The 22,394-nt window shown below is 42.3% G+C and overlaps 5 protein-coding genes and 1 long non-coding RNA gene across 8 annotated transcripts; 2 read left to right on the forward strand and 4 right to left on the reverse strand.

Moving 5' to 3' along the window:
- The first annotated feature begins 114 nt into the window (after nucleotides 1-114).
- Pcyt2 (Phosphocholine cytidylyltransferase 2) lies at nucleotides 115-8,321 on the forward strand. Of its 2 annotated transcripts, XM_018100438.3 has the most exons (4): nucleotides 115-404; nucleotides 3,948-4,628; nucleotides 6,499-6,822; nucleotides 6,884-8,321. In XM_018100438.3, exons 2-4 carry the CDS (start codon nucleotides 4,047-4,049, stop codon nucleotides 7,625-7,627), a joined length of 1,650 nt encoding a protein of 549 aa, XP_017955927.1. In that variant the 5' UTR covers nucleotides 115-404; nucleotides 3,948-4,046; the 3' UTR covers nucleotides 7,628-8,321. The 2 variants fall into 2 exon arrangements, with proteins under 2 accessions (XP_017955927.1, XP_017955928.1); XM_018100439.3 differs by lacking the exons at nucleotides 115-404; nucleotides 3,948-4,628 and adding an exon at nucleotides 6,219-6,426.
- On the reverse strand, nucleotides 4,006-6,219 carry LOC149091416 (uncharacterized). The gene is made up of 2 exons (XR_016196685.1): nucleotides 5,343-6,219; nucleotides 4,006-4,710 (listed from the first exon to the last, which is right to left on the reverse strand). It is a non-coding gene; the product is annotated as an uncharacterized LOC149091416 (long non-coding RNA).
- A 34-nt stretch (nucleotides 8,322-8,355) lies between the features above and the next one.
- LOC108651034 (E3 ubiquitin-protein ligase RNF10) lies at nucleotides 8,356-11,626 on the reverse strand. The gene is made up of 4 exons (XM_018100435.3): nucleotides 10,909-11,626; nucleotides 9,330-10,826; nucleotides 9,117-9,271; nucleotides 8,356-9,049 (listed from the first exon to the last, which is right to left on the reverse strand). Exons 1-4 carry the CDS (start codon nucleotides 10,985-10,987, stop codon nucleotides 8,588-8,590), a joined length of 2,193 nt encoding a protein of 730 aa, XP_017955924.1. The 5' UTR covers nucleotides 10,988-11,626; the 3' UTR covers nucleotides 8,356-8,587.
- On the reverse strand, nucleotides 11,476-15,474 carry LOC115563444 (uncharacterized). The gene is made up of 2 exons (XM_089259407.1): nucleotides 15,146-15,474; nucleotides 11,476-13,875 (listed from the first exon to the last, which is right to left on the reverse strand). The coding sequence occupies exons 1-2, from the start codon at nucleotides 15,158-15,160 to the stop codon at nucleotides 12,508-12,510; spliced, it is 1,383 nt and encodes a 460-aa protein (XP_089115533.1). The 5' UTR covers nucleotides 15,161-15,474; the 3' UTR covers nucleotides 11,476-12,507.
- Nucleotides 11,833-21,246, forward strand: LOC108651032 (uncharacterized). Of its 2 annotated transcripts, XM_089259406.1 has the most exons (4): nucleotides 11,833-12,083; nucleotides 17,347-17,680; nucleotides 17,932-19,709; nucleotides 19,788-21,246. In XM_089259406.1, the coding sequence occupies exons 2-4, from the start codon at nucleotides 17,538-17,540 to the stop codon at nucleotides 21,056-21,058; spliced, it is 3,192 nt and encodes a 1,063-aa protein (XP_089115532.1). In that variant the 5' UTR covers nucleotides 11,833-12,083; nucleotides 17,347-17,537; the 3' UTR covers nucleotides 21,059-21,246. The 2 variants fall into 2 exon arrangements, with proteins under 2 accessions (XP_089115532.1, XP_017955918.1); XM_018100429.3 differs by having other exon boundaries at nucleotides 11,836-12,083; nucleotides 17,932-21,246.
- Nucleotides 21,178-22,386, reverse strand: Pex10 (peroxisomal biogenesis factor 10). The gene is made up of 2 exons (XM_018100445.3): nucleotides 21,951-22,386; nucleotides 21,178-21,894 (listed from the first exon to the last, which is right to left on the reverse strand). The coding sequence occupies exons 1-2, from the start codon at nucleotides 22,221-22,223 to the stop codon at nucleotides 21,268-21,270; spliced, it is 900 nt and encodes a 299-aa protein (XP_017955934.1). The 5' UTR covers nucleotides 22,224-22,386; the 3' UTR covers nucleotides 21,178-21,267.
- Between the last annotated feature and the right edge of the window lie 8 nt (nucleotides 22,387-22,394).

Here is a 22,394-nt window from a genome sequence, read left to right on the forward strand (position 1 = left end):
GGATAACGTAAGTAATTGTCGCTTACGAAATGATGACAACGTGCTATTAAACTATCGATATACTTTTGTTTAACCGGTGGCATTGATTAACAGTGTGGCAACGCTTAACATAAGTTACTCTGAGCGCGATTTCTACTCGTTTTGTTGCGACGGACAGACGCGGACACACATTAGCTTTAAAACATTTGCTGTAGTTGAAGCATCAACAAATAACATCACTAAGTGAATCAGCAGCGTTTGTTAATAATTGCCACTCAGGCGCACAGTGCTATAACAACAAACAATTTAATTTATGGTGCGTCATTCTGTGTGAAAAAAATATAATATATAATAAAACGTAGTACCACGAGCACTCATCGATTTTTAGCCGAAATATTAAAGCTAAATCAAAAGAAAAGTTGAAAGTAAGTTGGCCTACATTTTCTATGGTAAATGGTGTTGTTGTTGTTGCCTTTTGGGTTACAACAAATATATACATATGTGTGTGCACAAATATGTACAAAACGGCTGCTGCTGCTGCTCCCCTGCCAATTGGCGATGACGTTGACGCGCTGCCCGTGACGTGAGCAATTCTCTTATTTCTTTCCCTCTCTCAAGCTTTGACCGTGCTCGTTTTTTTTTTTTTTTAGCAAATTAGCACTCGATTTTGATTTGTTCTTCATGCGTTCCATATGTGTCTTTTTGAATTGATTTTTCTACCAAGGCTCAGATGTTTACATAACAATGCTCAGGTCCCAGATATTTGATGCATTCGCACAACAGCTGCTGCTGCTGCGCCATCGATTTGTGCTACAACCGGCGTGGCGCCGCCAATTCCTTTCATTCCTCTCCCCCCGATAATCCTTACGAGAGGTCGTCGCCATGTCATTCTCTCGACATCGTATGACTTTTATGGGTTTGTTGTGGCACATGCAACGCGCAACGTAGCTCTCTCTTATTTTTTTTATATCCCACTCTTTGACGCTCTCTCTGTCTAATACTAATCGTTCTGACCTTTTCTCTCAAGTGTAGCACCTCTGTTAGCGAACTTTGTGCTGTGATCGTACGATTTAAAGTTGGCACCGTCACTGATGGTTGGCATTGCAAAAATACAAAATTTATATATAGTACATTAAAAAAAAAAAAATCAAATTTAATAATAAGCAAAGCAATACCCATTATTACTCATGCTTGACGCTGACGTCGTTGCCAGCTGCGCTTATGCTCCACTTTCCCAAGCGCCCGTTCGTTTTTTTTTTTTTCACCGTTGCCTAATTTTGGCTAGTCTCAAAGCTATGAATGTACATACCAAAACGCAACAAAAAGAAACGGTAGTGGGAGAAGCGGAGCATAGTAAGAGAGAGAGAGAGAGAGCGTTTGATCGTGGCGTACGCATATGAAACCCACGCACAGTTAGTCAGCTGTTTTCGTTACTCAATGAAACCGTTTATCGACATTCATGAGTGGGGGTGCCTATTATATGTGTGTGTGAGTACTTGTTTGTAGTGGATTTATTTCTTAGTGTGTTCAAACATTTCAAATTGAAATTTCTGCAAGAATTCGCGCATTGAAGTAGTCCGATTAACTGCTTATCAAGCAATGCCTACAGGAGTTGTAAATTGAAAAAATAATTTGTTAATTATATTTTGACGCAATGAACACGCGAGCTAGTTCAAGTGTTATAGTTTTCGCGCGAAACAAGTTTAATTAGATTTTAATTAAATTATATATGTAATATATGAATATTGAGTAAGCTGTGCTGTTTCACCGGGCAAATTCCAACTTAATTTTTATTTTTGGGCAAATTATTGAATTGCGATAATGGTTGAGAGCCAACTGTGGGGTTATCAATGCAACGCATTTGTAATACAATACATGGTATATTTTTGCTTTATATATAGAGCAAGGCAAGCAGCTTATCAATGAATAAAAGCGTTCCTAACTTATGTTAACGTGGATTCTACGTGTCAACTGTACTTTAAAGTCAGCCTGACGAACGAAAATTCCCAGAAAACGTACAGCGAAAACATAAAGTTAAGTTTTTGCCTCTTGGCCTTTCCACATGACTTTTTTTTTTTTTGGCACAAAAAGAGAGAAACGCGAGCCACGTACATTAACCCCGTATTCGAGCTCGGCTTAGAGACGTTTCAGATGACGAAGTGAATTATCGTTGTTTGTCGGGGAATTTTGCGAGGTTCGCTTTTTTCAAAGTATTAATTATTGTAGAGTAATTTATTTAATATACACAAAGTATAGATCCGTCTCTGTTATCGCTGTGCTTATCATCGAGCTCGTGCTTGTATCAATGTATGTATGTGCTTATGTGTATATATTTTACACTATATACATATGTGTATAGACATATTTCTGTTAACTACTATTTAATCTGGGTACTTAGTTCACTTCGTCATTTGGGAACTCATTAAGTTACGTGTACAGAGTGCAACGGAAACATGTTTCAACAAGATAATGGAAAAGAAATGTTAAGATTAGACAGAACAGGTAGCTACATACATAGTTCGCAGGCGGTTAATTTTATCAGTGCTGACTATGCCATCTGCCCACCTGCCGATGCGCTTTACACTCTTCTTCGTTTACCACGTACCCATGTACTCGTTTTTCTCTTCGTATTTTGTTTACGTTTTGAGTCATGTGTGTAGTATATGCACACGCTGACAATCGGTACATGTATGTGTGTATGTATATATGCAAATGTATTTGTGCCTGTGTGAGTATTCGCCGATCGTACGATTGTAGCTGACGTTCGCATGTGACGTCACGTGCTGAGCGAAAAATTGCCCGCAGCTGCTGTTAAAACCGCGTTACGATTCTTCTGGCTGCCTGGCAACCATTTATGATCACGTTTTTTTTTTTTGTTCGAGTCTTAATTTCACCATTTCTTTTAGCAAAAATAACGATTACATCAGTGGCATAAATCCAGTTTTGTGTAAATCTAACTTGAACTTGAACGAACAGGCGACGTGAGAATTCGCAGGTTCAAAGCCGGTTTTGCATGTGCCCAATTGAATGAGTCAGCTGTAGTAGCATAACCCGCAGCGCCGGCGTCAGCCGCCTTGATTGGAGTACCCTGAACGCATAAATGTTGGTCTCCGAGCTAATATTTTTCTATTCCTATTAACCTTATCGTTGCTACACGATAAGAAATGTTTTGGTTCTCGCGTACATACAGAAAAAAAAAAACTTTGACGTAATATTGCTTGTGAAGGCCAGGCAGCGCTCTAAGCAAACTACATGCATGTAAATATTTTATGAGCACACAGCTTTGGATAAATTTAAAAACTTAAGAAAAGCACGCAACAAACAGCTGATTGTGGAGAGTTGCGCATGTGTTTGTGAGAGACATACAGAAAGAGATAGGGAGAGCGATCTAAGGTTATAGTTTTTTTACGCTCACGTGCATTATTGGACTTTAATTAATAAACTGTGTGTTGTTTCTATGTATTGATTGTATATAAATATTCATACATATACATTTGTGTGCTTTGCCCTATCATCGAACTTGACTATAACGGTGTTTGTTCAACTGCTGCTTGCTTCAGGTTTTACTTTCTATTTTATTCACTCATGATCATCGTCAAGCAGAGAGAACGGATTCACGCTCTCTCTCTCTCTCTCCCTCTGAGCGTTGAATACGTGCCAGAATGTGTTGTTGTTTTTGAACATTCTTCACCTTCTGCTTCTTTTTATTTTATTTTTTATTACTATTGCTTTAGTGCATTGTGTCAAAACGCGCGTGGCAAAACGAAACGAATGACAATTAAAGCGAATTGATTTGTCCATGGCATCCGGCAGTAATTTAATGAAAATGTCACGTGTCGCATCCGCCACAGCCAGCAAGAAGAAGAGCAAGCATCAGTGCCACAAATGAATTTACATCAGATTACAGACGCGATTTTATCTGTGTTCGTTAATTTATTTATGTATACACTTGTTCTTTCTAATTGCAGATTTTCAACAACAACGAAAGTACTTTCTATTTTAGTGTGTACAAGTTTTTAGAGTAAAATCGGGAAAACTGCCGCGACCGCTGCAACAGAGACGCTGCGATGGCAACTTCATCGGTAATAGCAAATAACACTAACAACACAATTAACGCCGGCGCAACTGCCTCAGCTGCTGCAGCTGCTGCCAGCGCCGTTGTTGTCACGTCGACGTTAAGCACTCGCAAGCGCACCTACGAGACAGCCATTACTATGCCCGCTATGGACGCCAAAGAACTGACGACAATGCAACGCACAAGCACAGCCACGCCCCCGGCTAAGGCGAGTACTCCTAGTCCTAGCCCAGATAAGGCGGTAATTGTGGACATGACAGAGCCACATGCAGCGACTACATTGCGCGATATTACGCGCACAATCTCACAGAGCGATGCGGATGATGGCGTCGAGGCCACCGCACCGGATGACACCTTGCCCGCCTGCTCCACGACGGCGGTATCCGAAGATTATCTCAATGGCAGCACTGGAGTCAAGCGCAAATATGTTCGGCCCACATCTCCACCACTTTTGCTGCCGTCCCCACCACCAATGTTACTGTCCACACCGACTCCAACTCCGTTGACGTCCTCAACAATGGCCGCATCCTCCACCCACCAATCTTTCAACAGCAGCGGATTTGCAGATCTAGCGGTAAGTGTGCAAGCGAGATAGCAACCGAAATGTTTTGCCTTTCACAAGGTCATATTATAGAAGATTGCATCATCATTGGAGGCTGTAAACAGAAATTTGCAGTTTGGAATCATTTCTATAAAAATACGTCTTTGTTCTATTTTATCTTGCCGTTTTCAAAGAAAATGAAAGGGCGGGGAAACATATAATTTATTCTTGCGAATTGTTGATGCTCAATAACTGGGAAATAACTTGGATTATCGCACATTTTGATTGGCTATTTTAATAACTTATTACGGCTAGAAAATGTTTTATATATTAATTATAATATAGAAAGGATTTTAAGTTAACGTTACGTAACTGTTAGATAACTTGCGGTCGGTTAAAAACTTACAGAAACATCAACTCATTACTCATATTTTTTAAATATATATGTATGTATGTATGTATACTTTTAATTTAATTTCCTCGTGCCGATGATTATTCGAGCGTGAAATGATTTCGATACACATACACATTCATAGACACATATTTATTAGTATACGTAAGTATGTATATTTGTATATTGTGTCTGTATGTATGTGTATGTGTCAAATGTCTGTTTTTTTTTAAATTAATGTGTTTAAGCATTTTTTTTTTTTCATTTCGCTTGACACAAGTTATTAACTTTTTAATGGGCAATATTCGTGACAAATGTTTAGGGGGTCTTTTTTTTTGTAATTTGCATTTACACACATTTTTTATATTTAGCTTTTAGCCTTTAAAAAATATATTAAAGTAAACCAGGGCTAGACACCTACAAACAGAAAATTGACTCCATTTCTGGGTTAAGGTTTGGCTTGTGAGGCTCCATTAAGCTTGAACTTGTTAACATACGTGAACCAGGGCTTCGAACTGCAAGGCTGTGAACCAGCATCCTGCCATTCGGCAAGGTTCATTCATTCCTTCTAACGGTTCGGTTCAACTTCAAACTTTGTGTCGTGACTTTGAATCAGTTTAGCTTTAAGTACTGTTAGTTCGTTTATCGTTTAATTTTCATTATATTTTCTGCAACATGTCCATTTATAGACAAGTGATCTGATTTTTTTTTTTTTTTTTGGCAATTAGTTTGTCTGCGCTGCTGTGAATTTGATTGACGACACTTTGATTGGCTGTTCGCGCTCACCATTAACTGAGTGCGATATCATACGATATCGCCTGATGTTGATGAGAGCAGTGCCTCGTGTCAAGTCGTGCCAAGTCGTGCGAGACTAGTGCCAGGCATTTTCCCTATGTAAATATAGAGATGCACACACACACACATATATACACATACATACGTGTGTATAATCATCGTCATATTTATGCGTTCGTTCAATTTGAGTCAATTGAAATTTGTGGTCAGGTTTCCATCTCTCGGCCGTCCTTCCGTCCGCTTTATTGTTGACAATTGACAATTGTATTGATTTGGAAGCAGTTGCCGCCAATTAATTGAAAGCCGCTGCGCAATTGAATCGGCCAATCGGAATCCTCGACAGCTAGTCGCAGTGAGCCGAGCATTTGTTGTAGCTGTCTAGGTTGGCAATGTGGAAACAGTTACCGCCTGGAGCTCTCAGTTAGACAGCTGTAAGCAAGCCAAGCAGATCGTATTTTCACTGTGATACGACAGCTATAAACAAAATATATTATTTATATTCGATACAAGTATATACAAACCATATAAGAAAAAATTGGAAAACAAAGTAAATTCTTGAAAATGTCCGATCAGGAAGAGTCGCCGGTGACACCACCAATATTTGAGTACAAAATGTTACCGCTGCACATGGACTTTAAGGAGTTTGTAAGGTCCTGGAAAGCTGTTAAAGATTTTCTTGACTAAGCATCATTTTTCGCTTTTCTTTCCTTTTGACAGACAATTTGCAAGCCAGCGCCCTTTTCTTCCGATGAGGAAGCCATATTGGAACGCGAACGTTGCGATTATACACAGCGGATTACCTATCAGATGGCCCGCTCCGGAAAGACGAATCGTCGCGTACGCGTGTATGCGGATGGTATCTACGACCTGTTCCATCAGGGCCATGCCAGGCAGCTAATGCAAGCCAAAAACATCTTTCCCAACGTCTATTTGATTGTGGGAGTTTGCAATGATGAGCTCACGCATCGCATGAAGGGACGCACTGTAATGAATGGCTTCGAGCGTTATGAGGGAGTGCGTCATTGCCGTTACGTTGATGAGGTAAGTGCTACAGGGACGACCAAAATTGTCTCTTACTCAAGTCCTTTCAATTAATTTGCAGGTTGTTCAGAATGCCCCGTGGACCCTATCGGATGAGTTCATTGCGCAAAATAAAATTGACTTTGTGGCTCACGATGACATTCCCTATGTACATGATGGCCTGGATGACATCTATGGTCCGTTGAAGGCGCGTGGCATGTTCGTCGCCACGGAGCGTACCGAGGGCGTATCCACTTCGGACATTGTGGCGCGTATTGTTAAGGATTATGATTTGTATGTGCGTCGCAATCTCGCACGCGGCTATTCCGCCAAGGAGCTCAACGTTTCATTTTTGTCCGAGAAGAAATTCCGTTTGCAAAACAAAATGGATGAGCTAAAGTCGCGCGGCAAACGCGAATTGACCAAAGTCAAGGGCGACATTATCACCAAATGGGAAGAAAAATCACGCGAATTCATTGACACGTTCCTTCTGCTTTTCGGTCGGGAGCGTCTGAATCATTTGTGGAACGAGTCAAAGGGGAAGCTTATCCAAGCACTCAGCCCGCCTGGCAGTCCAACCGGCTCGGTAAATGGCGATGATTTGGACGATGGCAATGATTCCGATGAGTATTTGGAACTGCCCGCAGAGTACAGCGGAGGCAGCACAAATTCCCTGAATGGCAACAGCCAGAAGCGTTCCTCGCTGGCCAGGCCCAGCTATCAGAGCCGCTCGGCGGTTGCCTCCTCGCCGGACGACTACGACGACGACGACGATGACGATGATACCGGGTACGATGCGGAATTCGTAGAGCGGCGTAGCAATTGATTAAATTAGCTAGTTGTAGTGGGAATGCGTTGCAAGCAACCATATTTTAGATTTCAGATTTGGCTAGTTTCACTTTCACTATCTACTGAAGCTATTATATATTTATTAAATTGTTTTTCGTGCGATTAACTCGTGTGGCATTTCATTTCCCACACAACACAAACTATTGCAATATGCTTTAGCTGTACTAAACTAAGTGGTATTCTGTCGTGTTAGCTTTAGTTGCACCTGCACCTGCACCTGTTTACCCTTAAGACTATCCTGTAGCCAATTTTTAGCCAAAAGAGAAGTGGAAACGAATAAGGAAGAGTGAGGCAGCAAACATTTTGCAAAGAGAGAAACGCTGTGTAGCAAAAGGAAAAGTAAAGAAAATCCAATACAAGACTCATTTTATAGTATGAAGCCTTAAATGAATTTTTGCGTCAAAGGATAAATGAAAACTATTTAGAATTATTTATATTAAATTATTTCGCGTAATACCTTAACTATAAGTTGAAAACAACACCAACATGAATACAATATAAAATAAAATACATGCATATATATAAAATGGAAAAAAATACACATTCTAAGAAAACAAAAGAAATAAAAACTAGATGCAAACATAAGTTTTGCAGAACATAAAATTTAAAATAAACAAAATGCTTTGTTGAATATATTTTGGAGAAATAAAATGAAATTGAAAGCAACGCAACATTTCCCATGCATTTTCTTTTAATATTGGAGAATAATTTTTAGATATTTGCCATGCTCATCTTTATTGATTATATATTGTTATATATATTAATGCGAAATACATATGATATAATTAAATTATAAAGGTTTTTATGGTTCAGAAACTTGTTATTTGAAATAACATTAAAATAGTCTCGCGATCTTGGCGCTGTTAACAAAAATTTCTTATGACAAATGTATTACGAGTGTTGAATTAATAGCGTTATGGATCTATTCTAGCCCAGCCTACGGAGCTCTGTTCATGCCTACAGCAAAGAGCGGTACCATTTTCTTGCCCTTCGCCTTCTTCTGTTGCTTCTTGCTGGCCACAGCATCTACTGCATTAGTATTCTGCCTGCCCGCACGCTGTTGATGCTTTTGTTGACCCAATGCACCCACAAGCAACTCTCCCAGAGCCCAGGGACCTACAGTACGCAGCTCATGATCCTCTTCCGAAGTCACGCGACTGGCTACAGTTGATTGAATTATTGGCGGCGCCGGTGCAGCACGACCCCATGCGCCCACCTGAAAATCTGGAGCACACTGACGCAAGCCTGCAGAGCCGCCAGGCGAGGCTGCTCCAATGGTAGGCCACAATTCTTGCTTGGGACTGGCAGCCACGCTTGAGTAACGAGGACTGCTCGTTGCCTGGGCAATAGTAATGGGTACAGCACCGCGTGGTACAGGCAAATCCTCCTCGAAACCACACTGCAAATGTAATTGAAAGAAGATTAGGTTTGTGTTTATACCGACAGATATATAAATAATTACGCACAGTTGGAAATTCATCAGTAGAGCTCAGATTTAAATTGGCTGAACTGGCTATAAGTTTGCCCATCTGGCGGTCATTTATCTCATTGATTTGCTGTTCACGTTTACGTTCCTCACGCTCGCGGCGCTGACGCTCCTTCTTGCGATGTAATATATCATCTGAGAATCGAAGAATCAAATAAATCTCTTTGCATACATATCTCTCCTCCCCACTTACCCTTGAATAACTTGAGTATGCTGGCCGATATAATTGGAGGCTGCAGCTCCACTTCCACCACAGCAAACTGGCAGGTCAAAGGCAAATGACCCAAGCAAGTGAATTTGCGGCGATGTTCCTCGTCCATGGAGTGATGCTCTTTTTGTATGATCTGTGCATTGATGAGCACTGGAGCCAGATCCAAGCTTCCATAGCATGCCTGCAGCATTTTCACATTCAATGGATGCAAGTAGATGTATTGTCCATCATTCGATTGATAGAAATAATAATATTTAGTGCAGTTGTTGATGTTGGAGCTGCTGCTGCTGCTCGCCTCGCCCAAGGATGAGACGGAAGCTTCGTCTAGTTGTTCAATATCAATATCTGGAGTTTTAGCTTGCACTTGCTCTTCTTCCACGACCTGTATGATGGCTTGCTGTTCCTCTGGCTCCAAGCCAAGTTTTTCGCAACGTTCATTCAGTGTTAGTAGCGCCTGCTGGATAAAAATATCTTCTGGACAGGATACATCGGACTCAGCCGATAGCTCGCGACGCTCGCGTTCAATAATAGCCGCAATGTCAGCACGCTTCGCAATTAAAAACTTCGAGAAATGCTTAGCCTCATCTCCAGCGCTGAGCAAGGGAAAGCGTTCGTGCGGCTCAAGAGCAGCGCTGGCTGCGCCTGCATAGCGCTCAATGTACATTGAACCTTTGCGTCGACGCATCAAATGGAAGCTGATAGTATCGTTCACATTCATAGCATGCTGCTGCTGGATGGTGCAGCTTTTCAAGTCTGCTGCATGGATGGCATCATAGCAGATTGGACACTTGCGCCAGGTCTTATCGCTCAACGACAGATAATGGAGCAGACAGGGCCAGCAGTAGGCGTGGCCACAGCGAGTCAGCTTGGCGGCCACCGGCGGATAGAGGCAAATGGGACACTGAGGCTCCTCGGTGGTATGTATATTGATCTGCTCGATAAGATTCCAATCGATCAACGTGTCCGGCGAGCCATTCACCTGTGCCTTGGCGCTGCTGCGTATAACAAACTGAAAGTTGGCCTGCAAAAATTGCTCCTTGTTGTAACGTGGCTGGCGACGAGTCGACACCACACCATGTCCATTGGCATGCCAGTCAGATGTGCTGGACGACTCGCGAGGCACACAATGAAAATTCAACAGATGGTTAAGATTCTGCTTCTTGCTGCCGTGCGCATACACAGAGTTTAACTCATAGTCAAGATCACTACGCATGTAGCCGGCGCCAGCAGATGCTAATCCGGCGCCGCCATAAGTGTAATCCGGACCGGTGCATGCAATGCCATCCCCGTTGTCAAAGCCGAAGTTGTTGTTGCTGCCACCGCTCCCGCCGCCGCGGGCACGTGGACGCTTGTCCACATTGGCGCGTAGTTTTCCCGGCTGCTGTTGCTGTTGTTTGCTGCCGCGTTGTTGCTGCTCGTTGCGTGGTGTGGGAAGCTGTTCGCGACGTCGAGAATTGCGCGTTTTATTAACATACAAGTCTGCAGGAAAGAAAGAAGCAAGTCAGAAAAGAAACACAAATTTCGACACCAGATAACCAACTGTAGAATTTGACTTGCTTACCACTTGATTTTCGTTGTGCTTCAGCCGATGATTTATTTGCACGTTGTTGTGGTGGCTGCTTCTTGTTGTTGTTTTCCATTGTAATTGATATTTTTGGCTGCGCTAAGGCCGCAGAGCTCGTTGAAGGAAGGATAGAAGAAAGCGGAAGATTGTGCGTTGGCTGTGTGTTGCTGCCAATCGACAGCAATTTGCGTCTCGCGTTGACGTTCGTCTCCACAAGGAGTGCGTTGCGCGACAATTTTTCGTTGAGGATTCATCTTTATTGAGCCATGATTATTAACAAATATACCCAGAAATAATACTTGCGTAATATTTCCAAAAGTTTATACTAGTGGTTTTCGGTTTAAGTTGAAAATCGAAAACGTTGAAAAGTACTAGACTCAGTACTAGTGCTTTCTTATTTATTGCTTCTGAATAACACTTTTTTGCTTTTGCTTTATTTTTGCTGATTTGCCGTCCTTTTCTAATAATTTCTTTTGTGATGGTATTGGTGTGATTACTGTCCAAAGGTGTGACGACTTCGGTTTTACGCTGCGTAAAATGTCGATCTTGGGGCTCAAATTTCAGTTGTCGAATGTGCAAGCACAGACTCAAAATGACTCCAAATTGTTGGGGAATAGTTTTGGTGTTGTGAAAGCAACTAATTTTGATATAAAAACCAAAAAATCCTCGGTTGGAAAAATCAGCATCCGTGCTGACCTATGAAAAACAGTGTGACTGCACATATTAAGTATAAAATTACCATAAATATCTTGACATGCGAATGACAATTTAACTACCTCAAAATTCGAATAAAATAAATAAACCAATGTGTAATTTTTATTTTAATATAATATTTATCAATTTTATTTAACAAATTCTGATAAATTAAATTCGTGTTAAAATATCTTAATATATTGCACCACAAGCACAGTTAACTATGTTTATGCATAAACAAATATCGATATTTTGTGATATCGATTCAAGCCACACAGTCGCCATTTTATTTTTGTTACTACTACAATTGAAGTCACCTAGGCTGTGTTGCTGAGAGAAAATTCACATTTTCATATTGATAAACAATAGAAATTGACGAAATAAATATAGCATTTGAGCTAAACCAAAACCCCGAGCTCTTCTGTCTTTGTGCATTGGTCCTCAATAAGTTTTCGTTGCGTTTTTATGGTTTTCCATTGGTGAGTAAAAGTTCATTGATAAAAGTACATACATGCACACATACATAGGCAAAAATGTGTGTACTACATAGTGCGACGACAAAAACACATTTTGTAGAAATCAGCGCCAGCAACGAATAACACCGACTCCAAGAAACTCTTCTATTTTGGAAACATACATAGTTAATTAACAGCTTGGTCCAGCTATACAAAGTGCTTATCATCGCGTGTCATATCGATTGCAATTAAGTGGATCACTTTGGCAACGTTATTGATTAATCCAGCCTGTACCTTCGGACATGTGTGTTACGTATGTGTGTCTGTATGTGACTCTATGTGAGTGTGTGTGTGGTATATTTAGGAATACGCTTTCATACATACATATAAATGCAGAAACACAACAGAAGTCTTAAAGTATCTATTAGTTGTAAGATTATACAGTATTTTAATATTTTAAGCCACGCGATCGAAATGTATTCGGACGATTGGCGCCATATGAATTGGTAGGATAGCCACCATTCACATTGCCTGTGTTGTACGATGGCACAGCAGGCGGTTGCGGCGTTGACGGGCCCCGATTTATGCCCAGACCATTATTGCGTAGACTGGGCGCAACGTAGGGGCGCTGGCTAGTGGAAGCTCCAACTGCACCCACGCCTTGAGTCGGTGCCTGTGGCTGTTGCTGCTGTGGCACATTTACTGGATAATTAGTGCCCTGCGGCTTCGGCCCAATAGGCGGCACAAGCGAATTAACCGTGGAGAAATTCGGCGGCTGTTGTGATTGCGGCTGCGGCTGTGGCTGAGCTGGCGCTGCTGGTTGTATCTGCGTTCTCTTAGCCAAAGATGGTGCCAGGTAGGGATGATTTGCACCTCCGTTGGTGCCACTACTATTGCTCTGCGGTATATTGTAGCTGCGTCCCGAGGGCGTTGTCACCTGTATGCTATTTGGAGGCGATGGCAGAGCGCATGGCTGCTGTGGTTGCTGCGGTTTTGTGTAGTCATAGCCATTGGGCAGCACCTGTACATAGTTCTCAAAAAACTGGCTAACCGAATGCATGGGCGTCGAGTAGTTTACATTGATCAGGGACTCGCGTGTGCGCTGTCGCTGATCTGGCTGCTGATCCTGTTCCAGTTGCTGCTGTTGCTGTTGTTGCTGCTGCTGTTGCTGCTGCTGCAACTGTTGCTGCTTTCTCACAGCCAACGCTTGCAGTCGCAATATATTCGCCTGTTTGATATGTGGCAGCAATTCGGCATCGCCCTTGATCTTCTCCACGGTCGCCTCGTCACTGTCATCCGCATCTTCGGCATGCTCGCTAGTTGCCTTAGTTGTTGATGGTGGTGGTGGCGGAGAGGGCGGTGGTGTTGCCTTTGTCGTGCCCTCTGTAGGCTTCAGATCCCTCTTTATCTCTTTTTCGGTCGGCTGCGTGACCTTTTTCTTATTCACGAAGTCAAATAGATCGTCTATGTCTGGCACTTCCGGCAATCCACCATACGATTCGAAGTTATCGCGAAAGGCATTCGCCCACTCTTCGTTCTTGTGCAGCTCGGGATTGATGGCGAGCTTCTGTTGTTTATTGCTCGCCGCACTCGACTCTCCAAGGCCGCCCACATTCTTGATTACTGTGATCGTTTTGACGCGCGTGCCCTCCCTTGAATCAATATTTGTGGCTGCATAGCTTAGACTTAGATCTCTCTTCGCTGGCTGTGTGCGATCTAGCGATTTGGCGTCGGCGCTCTGTGGCGGATACTTAATGCTGATTATGGTTGTGCCCTGGGCGCCGACAAGCAATAGCAGCCCCAGTGCCGACATTGTCTAAAATATATAACAATTAGTTACAAATATCGTTAGAGTACTTGGTTCCTGAATCGCTTTTATGGTTAGTAAGGCCATTGAGCGATTCCCAGCGATTTTTTAAGCCTAATAAATATGTAGGAGATATATGTATATAGCAATATTTGTCTACGTTTCATAAAACCATGACAAACTTGGGCATTACTTATGGCTTCAGCTCAATCGTGTCTTTGGCTCTTAGCAACATTTTCGAGTTATGCTTAGAATCTAAGTTATATGCTGCGATAGGCCAAATTTCTATATTTTGATTTAGTTTCTTAGTGTTTTAGTTAAATTTAGTTTGTCACTTAATACATCTGCTATAATTTGTTTGCTCTTTTAAATTTTTAATATATATTCAGCAACTCTATGAATGCTCTAGTAGTTAGATGCTGGATAAGAACTCTGAACAGTCAAACTGTAACTGCTTGAGCTTCTGAGCGAGTACTTAAAATATTGCGCCACAAATACCTAAGTTATCCTGCAAATAAAATTGCTAAAGATCGGAAGTATATATATGTCTGTCTTGGAGCTCTTTATTCTTAAATAACAAATAAAGTCGTATACTGATTATGTTTTTAGTGTTAAGCTGCTCTTGGCTTTCTACATGCTTTAAGATTCCAATTTTGTTGTAGTCTAAATTTCAGCTCTCTAGCAAAGCGTTTGAAATGGATTAAAGTATATAATTGTCAATAAATGTAGCTGGTAATTTCGTAGGATTCAATGATCGCTGCTTAATTTAATAGACAATAAAACAATCCGATTTGCGCAATTTAGTCTGCTAGATAATAAGCTAAATAAATACTTTAAAAACACGCCAAAGTGCTTATCCTTGGCAAATAAACACTGACATTTGCTCACTGGAAACTATTAAGAATCTCATATGCGGTTAGGTATGTAATAAAATCGTTAAATATCGAAAATATTTTTATTTGAGCTAGTTTTAAGCTGTATTTTATGATCAATAAAAAGTAATCCCGAAGAGTTTGTTGCTGCGATCAGTTATGCTGCTCTGTCTATATATATATATATATATATATATATATATATATATATACTACTACTACTACTTCAGATGTATATATATATATATATATATATATATATATATATATATATATATATATATATATATATACATCTGAAGTAGTATAGATTATATTTAGAATATAATCGGTGCTTATATCACTCTATCTATACTATGTATCAAGTAGAGCAATTTGTATCTATTATTAATATTTATATCACTCACAATTGCGAATTTCATTTCTTTTGAATGCTCAACACTCGATCAATGATCGACAACGACGAGGACGACGACGACGACGACAACAACGCGATCAAATGTTTGGTGTAACTGCGGCCCAGTTGGCGCAACAATGCCTATTTATATAGCCAAGCGGAAGGAGTTGGCGTTAAGTTTCCTGTTAAAGTTTTCGCGTTAATCAGCTGCAACAAAAAGAAAAGAAAAGAAATGAAATGAAAAACAAACAAACAAATGTGGACACAAATGAAACAGGCCACCAGCTCCAGCTCCTACTCCTGCTTATTTTTCTTTTATGTCGGTTGTTGTTGTTGTGGTTGTTGCTGCTGCTGTTGTTGGCAGCGGCGGTTGTTGGTTGTTGTCTACTTAGTTGCACATGTCAGTGCCACAAGCGGCGGCCGCAACGCCGGCGGCACTTGCAACGCGTATTAAATTATAGCTGCATAATCGCTTTCCCATTTACGTTCAATCTGATCAACTGGTTTTTATTTTTGGTATAGTCAGTTTTACATTCAACTGGTAATTGAGTGCATCTAATGAGGAAATTGAAACGTGAAACACTCAATCAATTAGCAATAGGGTCTGCTCAATACCAGTAGCATAGTTTCAGTTACATCTCCTTTCCTGCCGCGCGTGACCTTCATCGGCGGCTGGAAGGTCGAAGCTCTGTCTGTCTGTCTGTGTGTGTGTGTGTGAGTGAGTGACTGGCGCCAAATGTGAAAATCTTTCTATTTGTCATTCGAGACATAATCTATCGCTTCATTAGTGGCATTAGCGACGCAAACTGGTCGCTCTTATGCAATGCCCCAGACAGACAGTCGACAGCCCGACTTGCCACAGTTTGTTGCACACAGTTCCAGCTCTGTGTGAGAATCTGGCTCGTGTTGAAATGTCAAAACGATTCAGATAACGCAAGAGATATTATTGATACAGCTATAATACTTGAGCTGCCATAACTGCGGGCAATATTTTACACTCAATATAAATGTCAAAGGAAATTAGAAAAAACAATTAATAGGTAAGCTGTATATCCTGGATTAAGCTAAACACGTTTTGGATTTGATCGTTGATCGCTTAACAATTGTGCCTATTGCTTTATAGTTATAGCTTTCATATATAATGTATATGTAGAAGATTTATATATGTAGGTATGTTTTCTATTCGTATTACTCCATATTTGTACAATACTCAAAAAAAAAAAAAAAAAAACAAAAATAAAAAACTTGATTCAGAAATGGAATATATGCATCAGTTTTCCATTTAGCCAAGCCTCTAATGGAATGTAAGAAATATAAATTTTTTTTTTATATGATCGTGTACTCAAATAAACAATAAATTGTATATTATTTAGCTTGAAAAGATATAGTCGATGCAAATTTCAGTTTATTAGCTTAGATATTCAAAATTTCTATACATGTATATGTATAAGTTATTTTAAACAATATATACAAAATATATTTAAATATATTTACCTATATATGTACACATATGATTTTGAATTTTGTTGAACGGCTTATTCAAAATTTGGGTAAGTTTTATGGTCAAAAGGAGCTTAGAAGGCAAAGTGGCGCAAATATCGAGATCTCTGCAGCTACATTACAAAGTTTCATGATATAATAGTAGCAAGGCAAATATATTTTAAGCATAGTGTCAAATTTATTAAAATGCCAGAATTAGTATAACCGAAAGGAGTATTATGTGTATGACAGATAAAGAAATAAGCTAGTTGAGCGGCCATTTATAATGGAAATTAGTTTTTTATCAGGTAATGTTATAAAGGTTAACATAGAAAGATGAAAACGACTAAAGGATTGATTTTTGAAGATCTCGAAATATTTGTCTTAGATGAACAAGGAAATTAGGAAAATGATTCGGATACAGTTTATTGAATACTCATAGATAATATACCAATAAAATGCTTTTGCTGATAATACTGAACGTATTGATATTAATATTTATAGTCCTGTACAACCCAATTGAATCCAACATATTATAAGCCTACATGAAACATTTATACATATATTGAGCGATCTGCAAATAAAAACATATATAGCACACACATAACCTAAGCATTTTCTGAAGTTGTCAAACTGCGCTTCCATCTTCAATTATAATCTCATAAATACATATGTATATAGTCTATGCAAATTGTTAGCGTACTCTCCATAAGCCTATGATTCTCATTTCAGATGATTGAAAAACCTCCAGGGACTCGGCTGGTAGCACCTGAAGCTAAAGCAAATGAGGGATTCCACTACTTAGAAAGGCTGTGCCCGACGCTTTTTTAATTAAACCACAAAATCAATAAAAAGAAACAAATCTGAAAAACTATAAAAATAAATAGAAACCACAGGGTATAAAAAAAGAGTCTTGAATCAAGATGAGTGTCATTATTCGTTTGCAAAATCTGCCGTGGACGGCAAATGCTCGAGATATACGAAATTTCTTCTCGGGCCTCTCGATACCGGAGGGAGGTGTTCACATAATCGGTGGCGAAATGGGCGACGCATTCATCGCTTTCAGGTAGTTAGAAAAAAAAAACCACTCTGTTAATATCTCTCTCTCCTCCTCGCACTCAATCTGTTAAATGTATTCATATGTAGAAAGCAGAGTTGGTAACTCTGGCTAGAGGCAGAGATTGGGGCGCAGGTTGAAGCCAAGTCTCTTAACATACAGAGTTCTGTTACGCATTTGACGAATGATATCCTTTAACTTTAAGCCTTTGCCCTTCTCTCTTTCTTTCTCTTTCTCACTCTCTCCCGAACATCCAACAGCACCGATGAGGATGCTCGCTGCGCCATGCTCAAGGATCGCGAGAAACTGATGGAGATTCAAGTGCGGCTGCTGCTCTCTTCGCGTGCCGAAATGCAAAAGGTCATCGAAACGGCGCGCAATGTGAGTGCAGCTGCTGTTGCCACGCCTACACCTACGCCGATGCCCACGCCCAAGCCAGTGGCGGCGTCGGTGGCAGCAGTAGCGATGCCGCCGGTGCCACAGCCGCCAATTATTGGTGGCCTGAACAGTTTTCTACTTGGTCAGCAGCAGGGTCAACAGGGACAACAGCTCAAGCAGCAGCTTGCTACGGTGGCTGCATCTGCGTCGGCAACGCCCTCATTTTTGGCATATCAACAGCAGGCAGGCATCTCATTGTCCGACGTCGGGGGCCTCAAGGCCGCCGTCGACAAGCCAGCACCGGCCGATCTGGGGCTCCTTAGACGCAGCCGCAGTCATTCCAGTAGCTCCGATGATAGCGATCGCAGTCGCGATCGTGGATTGCGCGATCGTGGACGCAAGCGTCGCTCGGAGCTGCGCAGCGACAGTAGCGAGCGTGAGCTTAAAGTTTTGCCAAAATCCCAAACGCTGCCCACTGGCGCTACGTCCAATCTGTCGCCCTGGGCATTGGGCGCCACCGTGCCACCGACAGCAGCAACCATAGCAACTGCTGCTGCCGCAGCTGTGTCGCCCGGGCTAAATGCTATGCCCGGTCTGCAGCAGCAGCTAGGCATGATGAATGTGCTGCCGCCCGTGCTCCAGAGCTATAGCACCACCAGCAATGTGACCACCAATAATTACAATCTCAATCTATCAGCTGCCACACAGCAACAGCAGCAGCAACAACAACTGTTGCCACAGCAGCAGCTGGCCAAGCCACAGTCACAGCAGACGCCACAGGAGCCGATTGCCTTTGCCAATGTCAATCCGTATGCTCAAATGTATCCGCAGCTATTCCAGCAGCAGCAACTGTTGCTGCAACAGCAGGCCGCAAAGAGTGCTGCAGGCAATTCGCCAGGGCCGACTGGCGCTACTGCCACCAGTGGTGGTGCTGCTAGTGCTAGTGGCACTGGTGCTGGTGCAGCGGGCTCGTCTGCGCCCATAGTGATCGCCGAGACGTGCTACATCAAGATTAGCGGCATGTGTCCCAGCACCTCGTACAGTGATCTACGGAAATACTTTGCCGGCCTCTATATACCGCACAATGGCATCAAGATTGTTAGCGGACCGAATGGCACACGCACTGGCGTCGCCTACATTGAGTTCTCGCGCGTGTCCAGCGCCCAGAAGGCGCTGCTGCGCAACAATACGCTGTTCCGTGATCGCCTGGTGCAGATTGTGCCCATTTCTGATGAGGAGTTCGAGCAGGTCGATCAGCGCTCTCATCGCGGCAACAGCAATGGTCACAGCAGCAGTAGTCCGGCTGATCGTTCGACAGCTGCTCCGGCTACATTGCCGCCAATCAGTGTCCTATACGTTGAGGACTTGCCACAGCTAACCACCGAGCAGGACATTATGAAAATGTTCTCGGCTACCTACACCATTGTCGACATCCTGCTAGCGCCCAGTCCCAACAATCGGCGTGAATTTGTGGCCTTTGTACTGTTTGCTCGCGAGAATGAGGCACGTTCCGCTCTCGAGGATACCTCTAGGCATTACATTGGCTTCCGAAAGTTGCGCGTGCGCGCCAGCAGTCAGGCAGAGATGCAGAATGCTAGAGATAAGATGCGACGTGCTAGCGAACAGTTGCAGAAGGAGGAGCAACAGCAGCGTGAGGAGGCTGAGCGTGAGCAGGTGAGCAAACAACAACAACAGCAACAGCTACTACTACAACAACAGCAGCAACAACAGCTACAACAACAACAACAGCAACAACAGCTACAACAACAACAACAACAGCAGCATCTGCCTTCGCAGGAGCTTTTAATGGCTATGGCCAAATTTAATAACGACCCGCGTAGACGCAATCACGAACAACAACAACAACAGCAACAGCAACAGAGTACACACAACAACAACAACAATCATCACAATAATTTACAACCGTTTGTCAACACTGCTATGCACAACGGTAATATGCAACCTTTTGCCTTTCAGCAGCAAAATAACGGTATGAACAATTATGGCAATGGTATGCATATGATGAATAACAACTACAACAACAATATGGGCCCCTTCGGCATGCTGCAGAACAATTTCAACAGCAATCATCCAATGCATCAGCAACATCAGCAGCAGCAACAACAACAACAACGACGACCGGAGGACGTCTTTGTGCGTGTCCACAACTGTGAATATGCAACACGAATTAATGATTTGGGTGAGCTATTCGTATCGGAGAACCTGCGGATCGAGCACATTGAAATGCTGTTCAACGATCGCAATCAGAGCGCTGGCGAGTTCATTGTCGAGTTCGCTGATGCAGTTAATGCCAAAAGGGCCATCAGAGAGTTTCATAATCGTCGCTTCCGTGGACGTGGGCTGCGTATGACGTCCATAACACCGCAAGAGATTGCGGATCGCATGAATAAACCGTTTATGGACTATTTGCCAGGCGGCAATGGACCAAGACAGTTGGATCCCGTTGCGCCCTTGTCGCCGCCCATGCAACAGCAGCAACCGCAACAATCAAGACGTCGTGGTCCAAGTCGTTTTGATGATGCCAGCAATAGCCAACCGCAACAACAGCAGCAACAGGCGCAGCAACAGCCGGATAGCGATGACAGCAGCAATGTAAAGCAACATTTTAATCCATTTGCTGTGCGCGGTGGTCCAGAGCTGGGCAGCGATGATGTTCCTGTTAGTCCGCCCAGCATTGCACCTGCCATCAATGCCAACAATGGAACAAGCGAACCAGAAGCAAATGGCATACCAGATAAGTTCAATCGTGCGGGTTGCGTCGTGGCCATGCGTAATGTGCCCTTCAAAGCGGATCTTAAGGACATACTGCGCTTCTTCAGCGACTACAAACTCAGTCCGGATGATATTATACGGCGTTTCAATGACGAGGGTAAACCCACAGGAGATGCACGCGTTGCTTTCGAGTCGCCGGCGGAAGCGCGCTCGGCTTTTGAGTCTCGTCGGCGTAAGCAAATCTTCAATCGTACAGTTTACTTAGATATTATCTAAAGCCAGGGTTCAGGCACTAAAATCGAATACAATTTGTAAATAGTTAAGATTAAGCTAGACTTAGAGAGCAGGGTCAATGAGGGTTTATACCGTCAAGTAGACATGTACCGCCAAAGCTGTTAAATATATCAATATTATTATTATGTAAAATGTACATCAATCAGTTCTTCAATAAATTACTATACAAAGAAGCACATAAAAATTTATCCTTAAGCATAATTCTGGAGCTGGATGACCTGCGACTTTTTCAGCGACTCACGGCACAGCGGACACTCATCGCGTTCCTCCAGCCAGTCGAGTATACAGCTCCAGCAGAAGAGGTGGCCACAAGGTGTTAGGCTGCCATTTTGCCTTGGCTCCAGGCAGAGGATGCACTGTGGCACATTTGCCGCCAATTGGTTTGATTGCTTTTCTCGTTGAATAAATCCCTTGGCCGCCTGCTTGAGTGCCTCTAACTGCTGGCGCTTGTGGTCCTTCCATGCCTCCCATCCGCCAATGGCCAGGGAAACAGTGACTTGTAGGAATGTAATGATGCCCAAAATCTTGTAGCCATATAGTGAGAACTCTGGCTGCAGCCAGTGTCGGATGAGTACATAATTTATGCCTGTGGTACGCTTAGACAGCTGGTACTTGCCGGCGTCCAAGTAGAAAAGCGACTTGTGCAGCGCCTTGATATAACTTGGCGACTGTCGCATGTACTGTATAAGCTTTTGCAGCTTCTTTTTAGCATCTGGTACAATTTCATCATGAGCAGCTATGTGCAGCTCCAGCTTTTGCAGCACACGCAGAAACAGAGCATCGCCGCCGAATTCCAGTATTATAGCAACCAATTGCAGCTAAAGATAAGTTTTTAATTAAACGACAGCTATAATGTAATATTTTTTCTGTTTACCAATCGACTAGGTATTTGTTTATAGTCTCCATCGACCTGTATAATGCCAGTATATTCCTCGCCTAGTGTTTGCAGATTGTTCAAAGAAGCAAATCCATGATAACTCAACTGTGCTATCAATTGGCACAATTGATTATATTTGATCCAGTTGCGCGATCCAGTCAATCTTAGTATATCTGATAAATCCTCGGACAGCTCATTTGTGTAACGTGCATCCTTTTGTACCGAACGTACAATTTCCGGTTGCCGTGCTCGGGCGTTACGAAAGTCCATTTGCTTTGGTAGCCACGATGTGTTTACATTATTTAAGCATTTGCAGCAGTCTGCGACGGCAGTTCAAAGTTCGACACAGATAAGTAAACAAATGAGAGTTTTGATTTTTCATGCCTGAACCATTTATCGAAAATATAATCGATTTCACAGCTGTTTTAGAGCACTGCTGAT

The sequence above is a fragment of the Drosophila navojoa genome, chromosome 4 (genome assembly GCF_054131105.1).
Source record: "Drosophila navojoa isolate 15081-1374.11 chromosome 4, UAZ_NAV_1.0, whole genome shotgun sequence".
Taxonomy (NCBI): domain Eukaryota; kingdom Metazoa; phylum Arthropoda; class Insecta; order Diptera; family Drosophilidae; genus Drosophila; species Drosophila navojoa.

Excerpts from the sequence above, each read along its gene's own strand:
- Pcyt2 (XM_018100438.3), top strand. The coding sequence starts at position 4,047 with ATGGCAACTTCATCGGTAATAGCAAATAACACTAACAACACAATTAAC. Across the intron at positions 4,629-6,498 it reads GCGGATTTGCAGATCTAGCG|ACAATTTGCAAGCCAGCGCC; the intron begins GTAAGTGTGCAA and ends TCCTTTTGACAG. Across the intron at positions 6,823-6,883 it reads ATTGCCGTTACGTTGATGAG|GTTGTTCAGAATGCCCCGTG; the intron begins GTAAGTGCTACA and ends ATTAATTTGCAG.
- Pex10 (XM_018100445.3), bottom strand. The coding sequence starts at position 22,223 with ATGGACTTTCGTAACGCCCGAGCACGGCAACCGGAAATTGTACGTTCG. Across the intron at positions 21,895-21,950 it reads AACAAATACCTAGTCGATTG|CTGCAATTGGTTGCTATAAT; the intron begins GTAAACAGAAAA and ends ACTTATCTTTAG.
- LOC108651034 (XM_018100435.3), bottom strand. The coding sequence starts at position 10,987 with ATGGAAAACAACAACAAGAAGCAGCCACCACAACAACGTGCAAATAAA. Across the intron at positions 10,827-10,908 it reads AGCACAACGAAAATCAAGTG|ACTTGTATGTTAATAAAACG; the intron begins GTAAGCAAGTCA and ends TCTTTCCTGCAG. Across the intron at positions 9,272-9,329 it reads CATACTCAAGTTATTCAAGG|ATGATATATTACATCGCAAG; the intron begins GTAAGTGGGGAG and ends TTCGATTCTCAG.
- LOC108651032 (XM_018100429.3), top strand. The coding sequence starts at position 17,538 with ATGAGTGTCATTATTCGTTTGCAAAATCTGCCGTGGACGGCAAATGCT. Across the intron at positions 17,681-17,931 it reads GACGCATTCATCGCTTTCAG|CACCGATGAGGATGCTCGCT; the intron begins GTAGTTAGAAAA and ends AACATCCAACAG.